At 45.6% G+C, this 12273-nt stretch overlaps 1 protein-coding gene across 21 annotated transcripts in view; it reads left to right on the top strand.

Annotated features, from left to right (window-relative positions):
- The window catches only part of LOC105560631 (microtubule-actin cross-linking factor 1), a 109200-nt gene that overhangs the window by 82751 nt on the left and 14176 nt on the right, over positions 1–12273 (top strand). For 17 of the 21 annotated variants that reach the window (XM_012009904.1, XM_012009903.1, XM_012009907.1 and 14 more), the window contains 12 exons: positions 609–755; positions 859–1082; positions 1152–1946; positions 2034–2887; positions 3123–3412; positions 3789–4832; positions 4938–5415; positions 5516–5685; positions 5753–6574; positions 6702–9523; positions 9696–9707; positions 10147–12271. In XM_012009904.1, the coding sequence (XP_011865294.1) occupies positions 609–755; positions 859–1082; positions 1152–1946; positions 2034–2887; positions 3123–3412; positions 3789–4832; positions 4938–5415; positions 5516–5685; positions 5753–6574; positions 6702–9523; positions 9696–9707; positions 10147–12271 (9783 nt within the window). The remainder of the gene's footprint in view (positions 1–608; positions 756–858; positions 1083–1151; positions 1947–2033; positions 2888–3122; positions 3413–3788; positions 4833–4937; positions 5416–5515; positions 5686–5752; positions 6575–6701; positions 9524–9695; positions 9708–10146; positions 12272–12273) is intronic. The other 4 variants (XM_012009902.1, XM_012009901.1, XM_012009888.1 and 1 more) reach the window with 2 other exon arrangements.

Raw genomic sequence — 12273 nt, 5'->3', positions numbered from 1 at the left:
ATCGAACTAGTTTTTAATATCTGTCTGTTCAGAGTTATAATAATTATTATACATTTAAATGTTTTCCTTTTTTTTCAGGTATGATTATGTTTACTTATCACGAACCTATGTTTTCGCGCTAGCATGAGTTAGCGGGAGTTTCTTCCACGTTGTATACATTATCATACTGTATCATATACATTTTTATATGCAGTATATCATCACATCGTTACTCCGTCATTGTGCGTTTTAATTTATTTGCTTGTTGGAACGTGTTTTATTACGCAATTACGTTATCTTCATACTGTTATCGTTTATGCTTTAAACTGCATATGAAAAAAAACCGATACGAAAAGTATGCAGTTCTTGCAGATAAATTAAAGCTACCATTTAATACTGTATTTTACTTGTACGTTAAAAGTGTGCCTGTGTTTGCATGCGTGAGATATGTCGTAAGCTTACCTACGTTTCTTTAATCTTTAATTAATACGATACCTATATTGTCATTGGTAAGATGGCGATATTCTTATGATTTACTTTTGTTTTCATTCTAGCACATTAGATGTAGCGAAATAGATGGATCGCACGAGTAGATAGAAATGAATTGTTTGCCTCTAACTTAATTTTAGCAAGCGGTGGAGGAAAAGTACAAGCTCTGCGATGAGACGCTGTCTAAGCTCCTGCAGTGGATCTCCGAGGTTGAGGACAAACTGGCGGATCAAGATACCGTCAAGGAAGATGTAGAAGAGTTGAGGAAGCAGATAATCATCATGAAAGTAAGCAATAGAACATAATTGTAATTCGTATTAGTCATTTCGTGTAAATGTACCTATTTTATAAAATTGAGTAATTTCATACGAAATCTAATGTTATTTGCAGGAAATAAAGGAGGATCTTGAATCGCACAGTCGACCCGTTTCATCCTGCCTAGATCAGATTCGACAAGTCGTCTTGACAGGCGGCAACGTGCTATCTAGCGACGAAGTGTCTACGTTGGAGAAGAACGGTCGATCACTGAAAACTCGATTTGACAAAGCGTTAGATCGCACTGACAAATTAGTGAAACGTCTCATTGGCGCCAGAGATGAATTAACAAAGTTTAAGTCAGTATCTCTTGCGTAGTTGCCGAACAATTTAGTATCTTTCGAATTAACTGATTTGTTCTTTTACAGAAATGAACTCACGACGTTCTCGATCTGGTTGGACAAAGCCAGAAGCGTGCTCGAGGATAAAGAGCGTTCTTTGTCCGATTTGAACAAGCTAAGTAGCAGCACGGATACGACTCGCGATTTCATCAGCGATGTCATCGCTCATCAAGCAGATTTGAGATTTATTACAATGGCTGCGCAAAAGTTCGTTGATGAGAGTAAAGAGTATCTCCAAGTTCTTAACGACTTCAGAACCAGCTTGCCACAAAGATTGCCGCACAAAGAGCCCATAGCTAGCCAGGACTCGCCGATACGAGCGGAAGTATCCAGCGCGACAGCCCGATACAAAGATCTACTATCCCGAGCAAATCTCCTGTCGGACAGATTGTCGGGAGTCGGCGGCAAACAGAGAGATTATCACGATTCATTGGAAAAAGCTAGAACATGGTTGAGAGATGTCGAGCCGAAAGTGCACAGAGTTATCTCCGAACCTGTTGCCGCGGAACCGAAACAAGTGGAGGATCAGTTGAGCAAAGCCAAGGCGTTGAACAATGAATTCCTCGCCAACGAGCGTCTAATTGATAACGCTAAACACAGCGTTCAGGCTCTGTTACATTCTTTGGAAGGCCAACTAACGATGAACGAAGCTAATGAGCTTGAGGAACCCGTGAGGGCATTAGAAGATAAGTACAAGCAATTGAGCAACGCTCTGGCTGATAAGTGCCAAGAACTTGATACAGCATTGGTGAGAAGTCAAGGAGTGCAAGATGCATTGGACAGTCTGGTTGCATGGCTGAACAATGTTGAAAGTCAATTCAAGTAAGTATAGAATAGATACAATTATTATTTCTGAATTATCCTGTGTTATCTTGAGTTTATCTTTAACTGTAACAAATCGTATTGTAGGTCGCTCCAACGTCCGGCAAGCTTGCAGAAGGAACGTTTGGAAGAGCAACAAAGAGAACAGCGATTACTACAAGCAGATTTGGATAGCCACCGTTTGAGTGTAGAAACTATCACAGCGAATGCTCAGGATCTCCTCCTGAATTCGAGCAACATTCGCATCGCCAAACGTATCGAGAGCAAGCTGAAAGATGTGCAGAGCAGATTTGAGAAACTGATGGACAAGTCTTTGAGACGCGGTGAATTCCTGGACGAAATCGCGCAGGCCCTAAATGAGTTCCTTGGAGATGTGGCCAAGTTCGAGAGTTGGTATGCGCATATGATGGAAATTCTCGACTCGAGAGATTTGAACAAGCTCGACATGTCGGAGTGCGAGGCCAAGATGGCTCAGCTAATAGACATGCGTGAGGATCAGCGCGGAAGCTTCGAAGATCTTATACGCAACGGCAAGAATCTGATCTCCAAGAAGGATATAACCGAAGCGGGTGCGATTAGAGATAAGATCAAGGCGCTCGAATCTCAATGGAAGGAACTGAACAATCTGCTCGACGAGAAACAACGATTGTGCAAATCGAGGGCAGAACAGCACACGGCGTACGAGAAACTGCGGGATCAAGTACTCGATTGGCTTACTCGTACGGAGAACAAAGTGCAAGGACTCGAACCGGTCGCCGTAGATCTGGACAAATTGAAGATACAGCAGGAAGAATTGAAGCCCATACAAAAGGAGTATCGCGATTACGGCAATACGGTCGATAAAATCAACGATCTTGGTATCGCTTACGACAGTTTGATGAAAGAACGCGGCGAGAGTCCAACGCGTCGACGTGGCAGTGCTAGTCCGACGAAGAGACCAGGTATTATCTTTGCGATTGCTATTACACATATATGCGATTTTGCATAGATACTTTTCGACAGCATGATTTTGTGAACTGTGCACATTGGTTTCTTGCGAACCAATTGCTACCAGTTTATGTAACTTATCAGTTATAACAACTAGCTCATATACCTTTCACATTACATCTTTTTCAGCACACAATCATTACCATTTTCGTTACGTTTGACCATTTTTTTCTGTCATTTTTTTTGTAGTACTGCGAATGTCACAAGACGGTCGCTCGCCGTCACCCACTAAATCCTACGCAGTTCAAAGTCCGGTCTCCCCAGGTGGTAGCAGCGGATTCAGCAGCCGCCGTTCGAGCCAAGATGGTTTCCATCTAGAGGAATTATCGCCCGTTCAACAGCAGCTCTCGGAAATTAATCATAGATACGGATTACTCGGTGTCAGATTGTCGGATCGCCAAACGGAGTTAGATAATATTAGGGAGGAATTGAAGAAACACCTGGACCATTTGAAAGTACTCTCCCAATTCTTGGACAAGGTAGTGTTTTTGTTTTTTTAGAATGTTTTATAATGCAATATTTGACCATATTAAAATATAACGCCCGGAGACGCTTGTGTGTTGCATGCACCGTCCATCTAAGTATTCGTGCTTGCGTACACGGAAATAAACTCTACTCATAGAAAAGAAACTCATTTATTCAAAGGCTGTTACTACACAGACAATGCGTCTAAATGGCTTGAAAGCTCAATTTCAAATTTTTTGGCAACAGTTTGACAAGTTAGATGTTATGTAAATGCTTCGCGATCGCAGCTCGATTTAACTTATGTCAGTCCTAGAGACCTTATTAGTGTGGGCGTAACAATATATAAAAATTGTACATATATATATATATTTACATAAATTTTTTTATCAGATTAAGCGGCAGTTGCCTAAAGAAAGTATGCCTGCAACTAAAGATGACGCAGACAAAACAGTCAAACAAGTTAAGGCCCTCGTCGAGGAAATGTACGAGAAACAATCTCTACTGGACAGTACTCGAACGCAAGTGCGTGATTTAGTCAGACGTAAGAAAGAAGCATACGGTGTAGATAGATTGAATGACGAGATGGAAGACGTTGCCAGTCGGTGGAGATCGATTTCGGACAGATGCAAGGATCGAATTAAATTCCTGGAAGATATTAAAGACTTCTACGACACGTACGATGGTCTTAATTCCTGGCTCGGCGCTAAAGAGCGTATGTTGAGCGCTCTAGGACCAATTTCGGCCGATCCCCGTATGGTCGCGAGTCAAGTGCAACAAGTGCAGGTTTTGCGAGAGGAGTTTAGAACTCAGCAACCGCAATTGGATCATCTGGTACAAGTTGGAGAAAGTATTCTTGTCACGATATCCATAGATTCGATAGATGGACAGAAGATAAACGCGAAGTTGCAGAGCATTTTACAGAGATGGGCAGATCAAGTGGGAAGATTGGACGAAAGGGCTCAGAGTTTGGGAGATGCTGTTGATACTAGTCGTGAATTCGATGCCAGTCTTAACCGTCTGCGAGATGCTCTGCAAGGAATCTCAGACAATTTAGACGAGTTGAGTCTTGAAAAGGATCCCGAAGAACAGCTTCGTAAGATCGAGAATCTGGAGAGACAACTAGAAGGTCAGAGACCGTTGTTAGCCGACGCGGAGATGGCCGGTGCACAACTGTGCGAGGTTCTGAGTGACCCAGCGTCAAGATCCGAAATTCAAGGAAAGCTTACCACAGTCGGCAAAATGTACAACAACTTGCAGAAGAAGTTGGATCATAGGAAAGCAGAAATCGAAGGTAACCTGCGAGATGGAAGACAATTCGAAGCCTCCTGTAGCAGAACTCTGGGATGGCTCGCGGACGAACTTGGAAATATGTCGGAAAAGCTGCTTGTGTCTGCTGACAGAGAAATCTTGCAACAGCAACTTGATCATCATGAGGTATGTATAACATTCACATAAATATTGTTAAAAATTTCCATTTTTTTCACTTATACGTCTTATACCTTGTCAGTTCTATTAACAAAAATAAAATATAATTTCTAGCCTGTTTATCGTAATGTGATGGGTAAAGAGCACGAAGTCATAATGCTATTAAACAAAGGACGCGACATACTTGCGCGGTCTCAAAAAGTTGAAAATCGCTCGCTGCAACGTGACTTGGATAAGATGCAGTCGCAATGGGATCGCTTGAAGAAGGATACTGTCGAAAGGCATACCCGATTGCAGACCTGCGCTGAGCATTGCAAGAAATATTACAAAGCTCAAGACGTATTTCTTCCCTGGCTTCGACAGGCGGAGGATAAATTGGACAGTTTGATCCCTACTTCCTTCAGACGCAAAGACATCGAGAAGCAGTTGAAGGAATTGTCATCGTTTAGGAACGAAGTGTGGAAGCACTCGGGAGAGTTCGAAAATAACAAGATGCTTGGTGAGACATTTGTCGGAGCTTGCGACATTGACAAACAAAATGTGAAGAACGAACTCAGTGCTATGAAAACCAGATGGGATAAATTGAACAATGGTACGTTTAAATTTGCTTTATTATTGTAGCATTACAGTTTACCGCAGTTTAGATTTATGTTTGTTGTGTTACCATATTATAATTAAATTATTTCTTCCAGACTTGTTGTCTAGAACACAAGCGTTGGAAGATACCGCACGTCACCTAATGGACTTCAACGAGAACTTACGAGATTTGCAGCACGGTTTACAACGTTGTGAAGATAAGTTAGCTTCACACGATGCTCTCGGCGGAGCGGCTAAAGATCCGAAACTTCTCGACAGAATAAAGGTAATTGGGTGCATTTTACTTTCACAAAACAAAAACTATAATTAATACAAAATATATTAATTTTTAGAACTTGCGAGAGGAAACAACGAGCTTGAAGAAACCTTTACAATGCGTGAGACAGCAGGCTAACGATCTCGTGAATAAGGCCGGCGAGCAAGGTGTCGATGCGACACATTTACAAGACGAGATTGACAATGTCACCGATCGTATTAATGATCTGCAAGCGAAACTGGATGACAGATGCAACGAGCTGCAAAGCGCTGCGACAGCGGTCGCGCAATTTAACGATCAAGCGAAATTGATTAACCAACACCTGTCCGCTCTCGAGAAAGATCTCGACTCCATGAAAGCACCCGGTAGAGAGATCAAGATTGTACGAGGACAATTGGAGGATATCGCCAAGATTATTAGCAGAATTAACAAACTCTACGAAGAAATTGGCGATCTGCAGAATCGCGGCGAACGTTTGGTTGATTACGGCTTCGCTGCTGATGCTGTAGCGACGAGAGATCAAGTTGACGGATTTAAACGACAAATTGGCAAACTGGATGAGCGCGCGCGTAACAGAGAAGATGAGCTCACTTCTACCTTGAACAAGTTACAAGAGTTCTATCAATTGCACGTGGAAGTTATGGAGGGTATCAGCGATGCGAACGAACAGGTCAGACGATTCAAACCTGTCGGATCCGAAGTGGACTCGATTAAAGCTCAGCAGGAGGACTTCAGAACTCTCAAAGTTAAGAAGATAGAACCACTAGCACGCGCCGTTGAAGACTGTAACGCGCTCGGTCAAGGCCTCATACAAACTGCAGGACGCGATGTCAATACCAGTAATATCGAAAAAGACGTCGATAAAATGAACGAAAGGTGGAACGACTTAAAGGACAGAGTAAGCATTTGATCTGTATCTAAATGTAACAAATGTGTGTGTGTATGTATATATGTCTGATATATTTATACAAGAATTAACAAGATACATTGTTTTGTTGTTTAATTAATAATTATTTATTTTTTAGCTAAACGAGCGCGATCGCAAGTTGGATGTTGGATTATTACAGTCGGGCAAGTTCCAAGAAGCTTTAGACGGTTTAGAGAAATGGTTGACCGATACGGAAGAGATGGTTTCGAATCAAAAGCCACCTTCTTCAGATTACAAAGTCGTGAAGGCGCAGTTGCAAGAACAGAAATTCCTGAAGAAGATGTTGATGGACCGACAAAACTCTATGACATCTCTCTACAATATGGGGCGAGAGGTAGCTGCCGATGCGGATCCGAAGGAACGTAAGGCCATCGAGAAACAATTGAACGATCTAGTAGGTAGATTTAATAATTTGACGGAGAGCGCCGCGGAGAGAATGGACGCTCTTGAACAAGCAATGGCGGTGGCGAAGCGATTCCAAGATAAATTGGTGCCACTCGCTATCTGGTTGGATAAGACTGAGAAGAAAGTGAGAGATATGGAGTTGATCCCCACCGACGAGGAGAAGATACAGCAACGTGTCAGGGAGCATGACGTACTTCATGAAGACATTATATCGAAGACACCAGACTTCAGCGAACTCACGGAGATTGCCAGTCAACTTATGTCGCTGGTAGGCGAGGACGAAGCTACAGCATTGGCCGATAAGCTTCAGGATGCGGCAGATAGATACGCGGCTTTGGTCGAACGCTCCGAAGCTCTCGGTAGCTTGCTGCAACGTTCAAGACAGGGCTTACGGCACCTGGTTCTCACCTATCAAGATTTACAGGCGTGGATGGAGAACATGGAAATCCGATTGTCAAAGTATCGTATCTTGGCCGTACACACGGAGAAGCTCTTGCAACAAATGGAAGATCTAGCAGATCTTACGGAGGAGGTGTCCACGCGACAGACGGAAGTCGACAGTACCGTGGATTCTGGTCTAGAACTGATGAAACACATTTCGAGTGACGAGGCGCTTCAACTGAAGGACAAGTTGGACTCTCTGCAACGACGGTTTAACGATCTTGTCACGCGTGGCTCGGATCTTTTGAAGCATGCCCAAGAATCTCTACCACTGGTGCAACAATTCCACGATAATCACAATCGCTTGATGGATTGGATGCAAGGCGCGGAGACCGCTTTGCAGTCCGCCGAACCTCGCGAGGAGGAGATTATCCGACTCGAGATGGAGATATCGGAATACAGACCCGTCTTGGACAAGATCAACGCGGTGGGTCCACAACTGTGTCAGATGTCACCAGGAGAAGGTGCCGCGACCATCGAAGGTCTCGTGACCAGAGACAATAGGCGATTCGACGCGATCGCCGAGCAGATCCAGAGAAAGGCCGAAAGAATTCAGTTGAGCAAGCAACGATCTTTGGAGGTGATCGGCGATATCGACGATCTGCTCGACTGGTTTAGAGAAGTGGACAATCAACTTCGAGAGGCCGAGCCGCCTAGCAGCGAGCCTGAGATTATTAGAGTGCAATTGAAAGAACACAAAGCGCTCAATGACGATATATCCAGTCAGAAGGGTAGAGTCCGCGATGTTATTTCGACTGCGAAGAAGGTGATACGCGAGAATGCTCAGCATGAAGATACATCTACTATCAGAGACAAGATGGAAGACTTGCGCGAGACGATGGAGATTGTATCAGCTCTATCATCAGACAGATTGGGAGCTCTCGAGCAAGCTCTGCCGTTAGCGGAGCATCTCCGAGATACCCATGCTGGCTTGGTCAGCTGGCTCGAGGAGGCGGAACAACAAGTCGCTATGTTACCCATGCCTGCTTTGCGACCTGACTTGATAGCGGCGCAGCAGGACAAGAACGAGCTTCTCATACAAAGCATTAACGAGCATAAACCTCTGGTGGAGAAGCTCAACAAGACCGGTGAGGCACTTATCAAACTGTGCAACGAGGAAGAAGGTATAAAAGTGCAAGACATTCTGGATAATGACAATGCTCGCTACGCGGCACTGAGAGCCGAGCTGAGGGGCCGGCAACAGGCGCTGGAACAGGCACTGCAGGAGTCATCTCAGTTCTCCGATAAACTGGAGGGTATGCTGCGCGCGTTGTCTTCCACCGCCGATCAGGTGAACGGCGCCGAGCCGATCAGTGCCCATCCGCCTCGTTTACGCGATCAGATGGAGGAGAATGCCGCCTTGGCGGATGATCTCGCTCAAAGATCCGAGGCTTACGCGGCCGTTAAAAGAGCGGCGGATGATGTGATCAGCAAGGCTGGCAACAGAGCCGATCCGGCGGTGAAGGACATCAAACGCAAGCTGGATAAGCTCAACAAATTATGGACCGACGTACAGAAGGCCACGAACGATCGCGGCCGCACCTTGGACGACACTCTAGCCGTCGCCGAAAAATTCTGGGCCGAGTTGAACGGAGTTATGGCCACTCTGAGAGAACTGCAGGACGCGCTGGCTGGACAAGCACCACCGGCGGCTCAGCCAGCCGCTATTCAACAACAGCAAGTGGCGTTGCAAGAAATCCGACAAGAGATCGATCAAACGAAGCCGGATGTCGAGCAAGTCCGGTCATCGGGACACGAATTGATGGGCTTGTGCGGCGAGCCGGACAAACCTGAAGTGCGAAAGCACATCGAAGATTTGGACCAGGCTTGGGACAACGTCACCGCTCTATACGCCAGGCGCGAGGAGAATCTGATCGACGCCATGGAGAAGGCGATGGAGTTCCACGAGACGCTGCAGAATCTGTTGGAGTTCTTGCAAGAGGCCGAGGACAGATTCGCGGAGATGGGTCCGCTCGGCAGCGACATCGACGAGGTGAAGAAGCAGATCAAGCAGCTGGCTAATTTCAAGGCCGAGGTGGATCCGCACATGGTGAAGGTCGAGGCGTTGAACAGGTGAAAATTTAATTTTCAAGTGAAAGCTGAATTTACATGTTAATGTCGTTACAAAGAGTTCAGTGCGCAGCATTGTCCCCTTTGTGCAACCCCAACCCGAGAAATATTTGCGATGAGAAAACGTAAATTCTAATCCCGACTTTTGTTTTTCTGCGCCGGTTCCCGAACATAGGAGTCTGACAAGGCAAGTCGATCTCTCTCTGTGTTGTCGCTGGTAGTTAGAGCATGGCTTCATGTTGTGAAAATGTTTATACTCCCCCCCCCCCCCGTTTAATTTAATAATCTTGCTGCCCCTTAACAATTTGCGTCACACATTTAATCGGATCCTCCCTCTTTATGTTACCTGAAGATAAATTACCCAGCCGCATGTGTCAGGTAAATCAAGTGATCCACCATGAGAAATCGTAGACGATAATACAATTTATATTCTTGATAGAAATAATGTGGAAACGGCAGTGATTAATATCCAGTTGATATTAATTCCTCCGTAGTTAAACTTGTTGAAATTTTTATACCCGTCCTCCCTGTAGATGTGGTTCAGTGTGGTTCGAGTACAAATACATTTCTGTAATATCAAAACTAATGACGATGTATTTTCTAACATTATTGTCTTTCCTATCTAGGCAAGCGGCCGAATTGACGGAAAGAACATCCTCCGAACAAGCAGCAGCCATTAAGGAACCGCTCGGTGCCGTGAACAAACGCTGGGACGGATTACTGAGAGGCATGGTAGAGAGGCAGCGATTACTGGAGAACGCATTATTGCGACTCGGCCAATTCCAACACGCCCTGGACGAACTATTGGTATGGATCGAGAAAACTGACAGGACATTGGATAATCTCAGACCAGTAGCGGGTGATCCACAAGTGATCGAAGTCGAATTAGCCAAGCTGAAGGTCCTGGTGAATGATATACAAGCTCATCAGACGAGCGTCGACACTCTGAATGATGCTGGACGACAGCTGATTGAGGATGGCAAAGGCACCGCGGAAGCGTCCACCACAGCCGATAAACTGGGCACTCTGAATCGCCGTTGGCGAGACCTGTTGCAGCGCGCCGCGGATCGCCAACGAGAACTGGAGGATGCCTTACGGGAGGCGCAATCCTTCACCGCTGAGATACAAGACTTGCTGTCGTGGTTGGGCGATGTGGATAACATGATAGTAGCTTCCAAGCCCGTTGGTGGATTGCCCGAGACAGCATGCGAGCAATTGGAACGCTTCATGGAGGTGTACAACGAGCTGGAACAAAATCGTCCGAAGGTCGAGACGGTGCTGCAACAAGGACAGGAATACCTGAAGAAAGCGGATACCAGCAGTGCCGGTGGATTGAATCATAATTTGCGAACGTTGAAGCAAAAATGGGACAATGTGCTCGCGCGCGCCAGCGATAAGAAGATAAAGTTGGAAATCGCTCTGAAGGAGGCCACTGAGTTCCACGACGCGTTACAAGCTTTCGTCGATTGGTTGACTAACGCCGAAAAGATTTTGACGAATCTCAAACCAGTTTCGAGGGTGATGGAGACCATACTTCAACAAATCGAGGAACACAAGGCATTCCAGAAAGACGTTGGCGTCCATCGTGAAACTATGCTGAATCTCGACAAGAAAGGAACCCATCTGAAATACTTCTCTCAAAAACAAGACGTAATTCTTATAAGGAACCTGCTCGTGAGCGTGCAGCATAGATGGGAACGAGTAGTTTCCAAGTCAGCCGAGAGGACAAGAGCATTAGATCACGGTTACAAAGAAGCTAGAGAGTTCCACGATAGCTGGTCGAACTTGATGAACTGGTTGGACGAAACCGAGAAGACGTTGGATGAAGTCGCTGCCGACGGACTTGGTGGCAACGATCCGGACAGAATTAAAGCGCGCCTTAACAGACACCGCGAGGTACAAAAAGCATTGAGTGCTAAACAAAGCACGTACGATAACACCATGAAGAACGGCAAAACGTTGAAGGATAAGGCGCCGAAGACCGATGAACTTGCCTTGAGGGAACTTCTGAACGAGTTGAAGAACAAGTGGACTATAGTCTGCGGTAAATGCGTGGATCGACAGAGGAAACTAGAAGAAGCGTTGCTATTCTCCGGACAGTTCAAAGATGCGATTCAGGCATTGCTGGAGTGGTTGAGCAAGACCGAGAAATATCTGGCCAACCCTGGGCCGCTTTACGGCGATTTGGATACGGTAACCAATTTAGTGGAGCAACACAAGGCTTTTGAGGGAGATTTAGAATCGCGCGCCTCGCAAATGGAGTCCGTCATCAAGACCGGTCGTGAACTCGAATCTAAAGCTTCTATCGAAGACGCATCGATGATCAGATCGCAGTTGTCCGAACTGAACAGTCTCTGGGACAGAGTAACCAGTCTCTCGTCGAAGAAGTCCAGACTATTGGAAGAAGCTCTCAGAGAAGCTGAACGACTTCACAAAGCCGTTCACGTGTTACTGGAATGGTTGAGTGACGCGGAGATGAAGCTACGATTCGCTGGACCGTTGCCGGAAGACGAGCAGGAGAGCAGGAACCAATTGATGGAGCACCAGAGATTCCTTCGCGAACTACAGACTAAGGAAGTTGAAAAAGACAACACGTTAGAGTTGGCACATATTATTCTTGGAAAAGCACATCCCGACGGTGCCGCAGTTATTAAACACTGGATCACGATCATTCAGTCTAGATGGGAAGAAGTGGCGACATGGGCTTATCAAAGGAACCAAAGACTGGAGAATCATATGCAGGGCTTACAGGT

The sequence above is a fragment of the Vollenhovia emeryi genome, unplaced genomic scaffold (assembly GCF_000949405.1).
Source record: "Vollenhovia emeryi isolate VEMERY1.0 unplaced genomic scaffold, V.emery_V1.0 DF939226.1, whole genome shotgun sequence".
In the NCBI taxonomy this organism is placed as follows: Eukaryota; Metazoa; Arthropoda; class Insecta; order Hymenoptera; family Formicidae; genus Vollenhovia; species Vollenhovia emeryi.
Note: the sequence above shows the minus strand (reverse complement) of the source record. Positions and strands in the feature narration are given on the sequence as shown.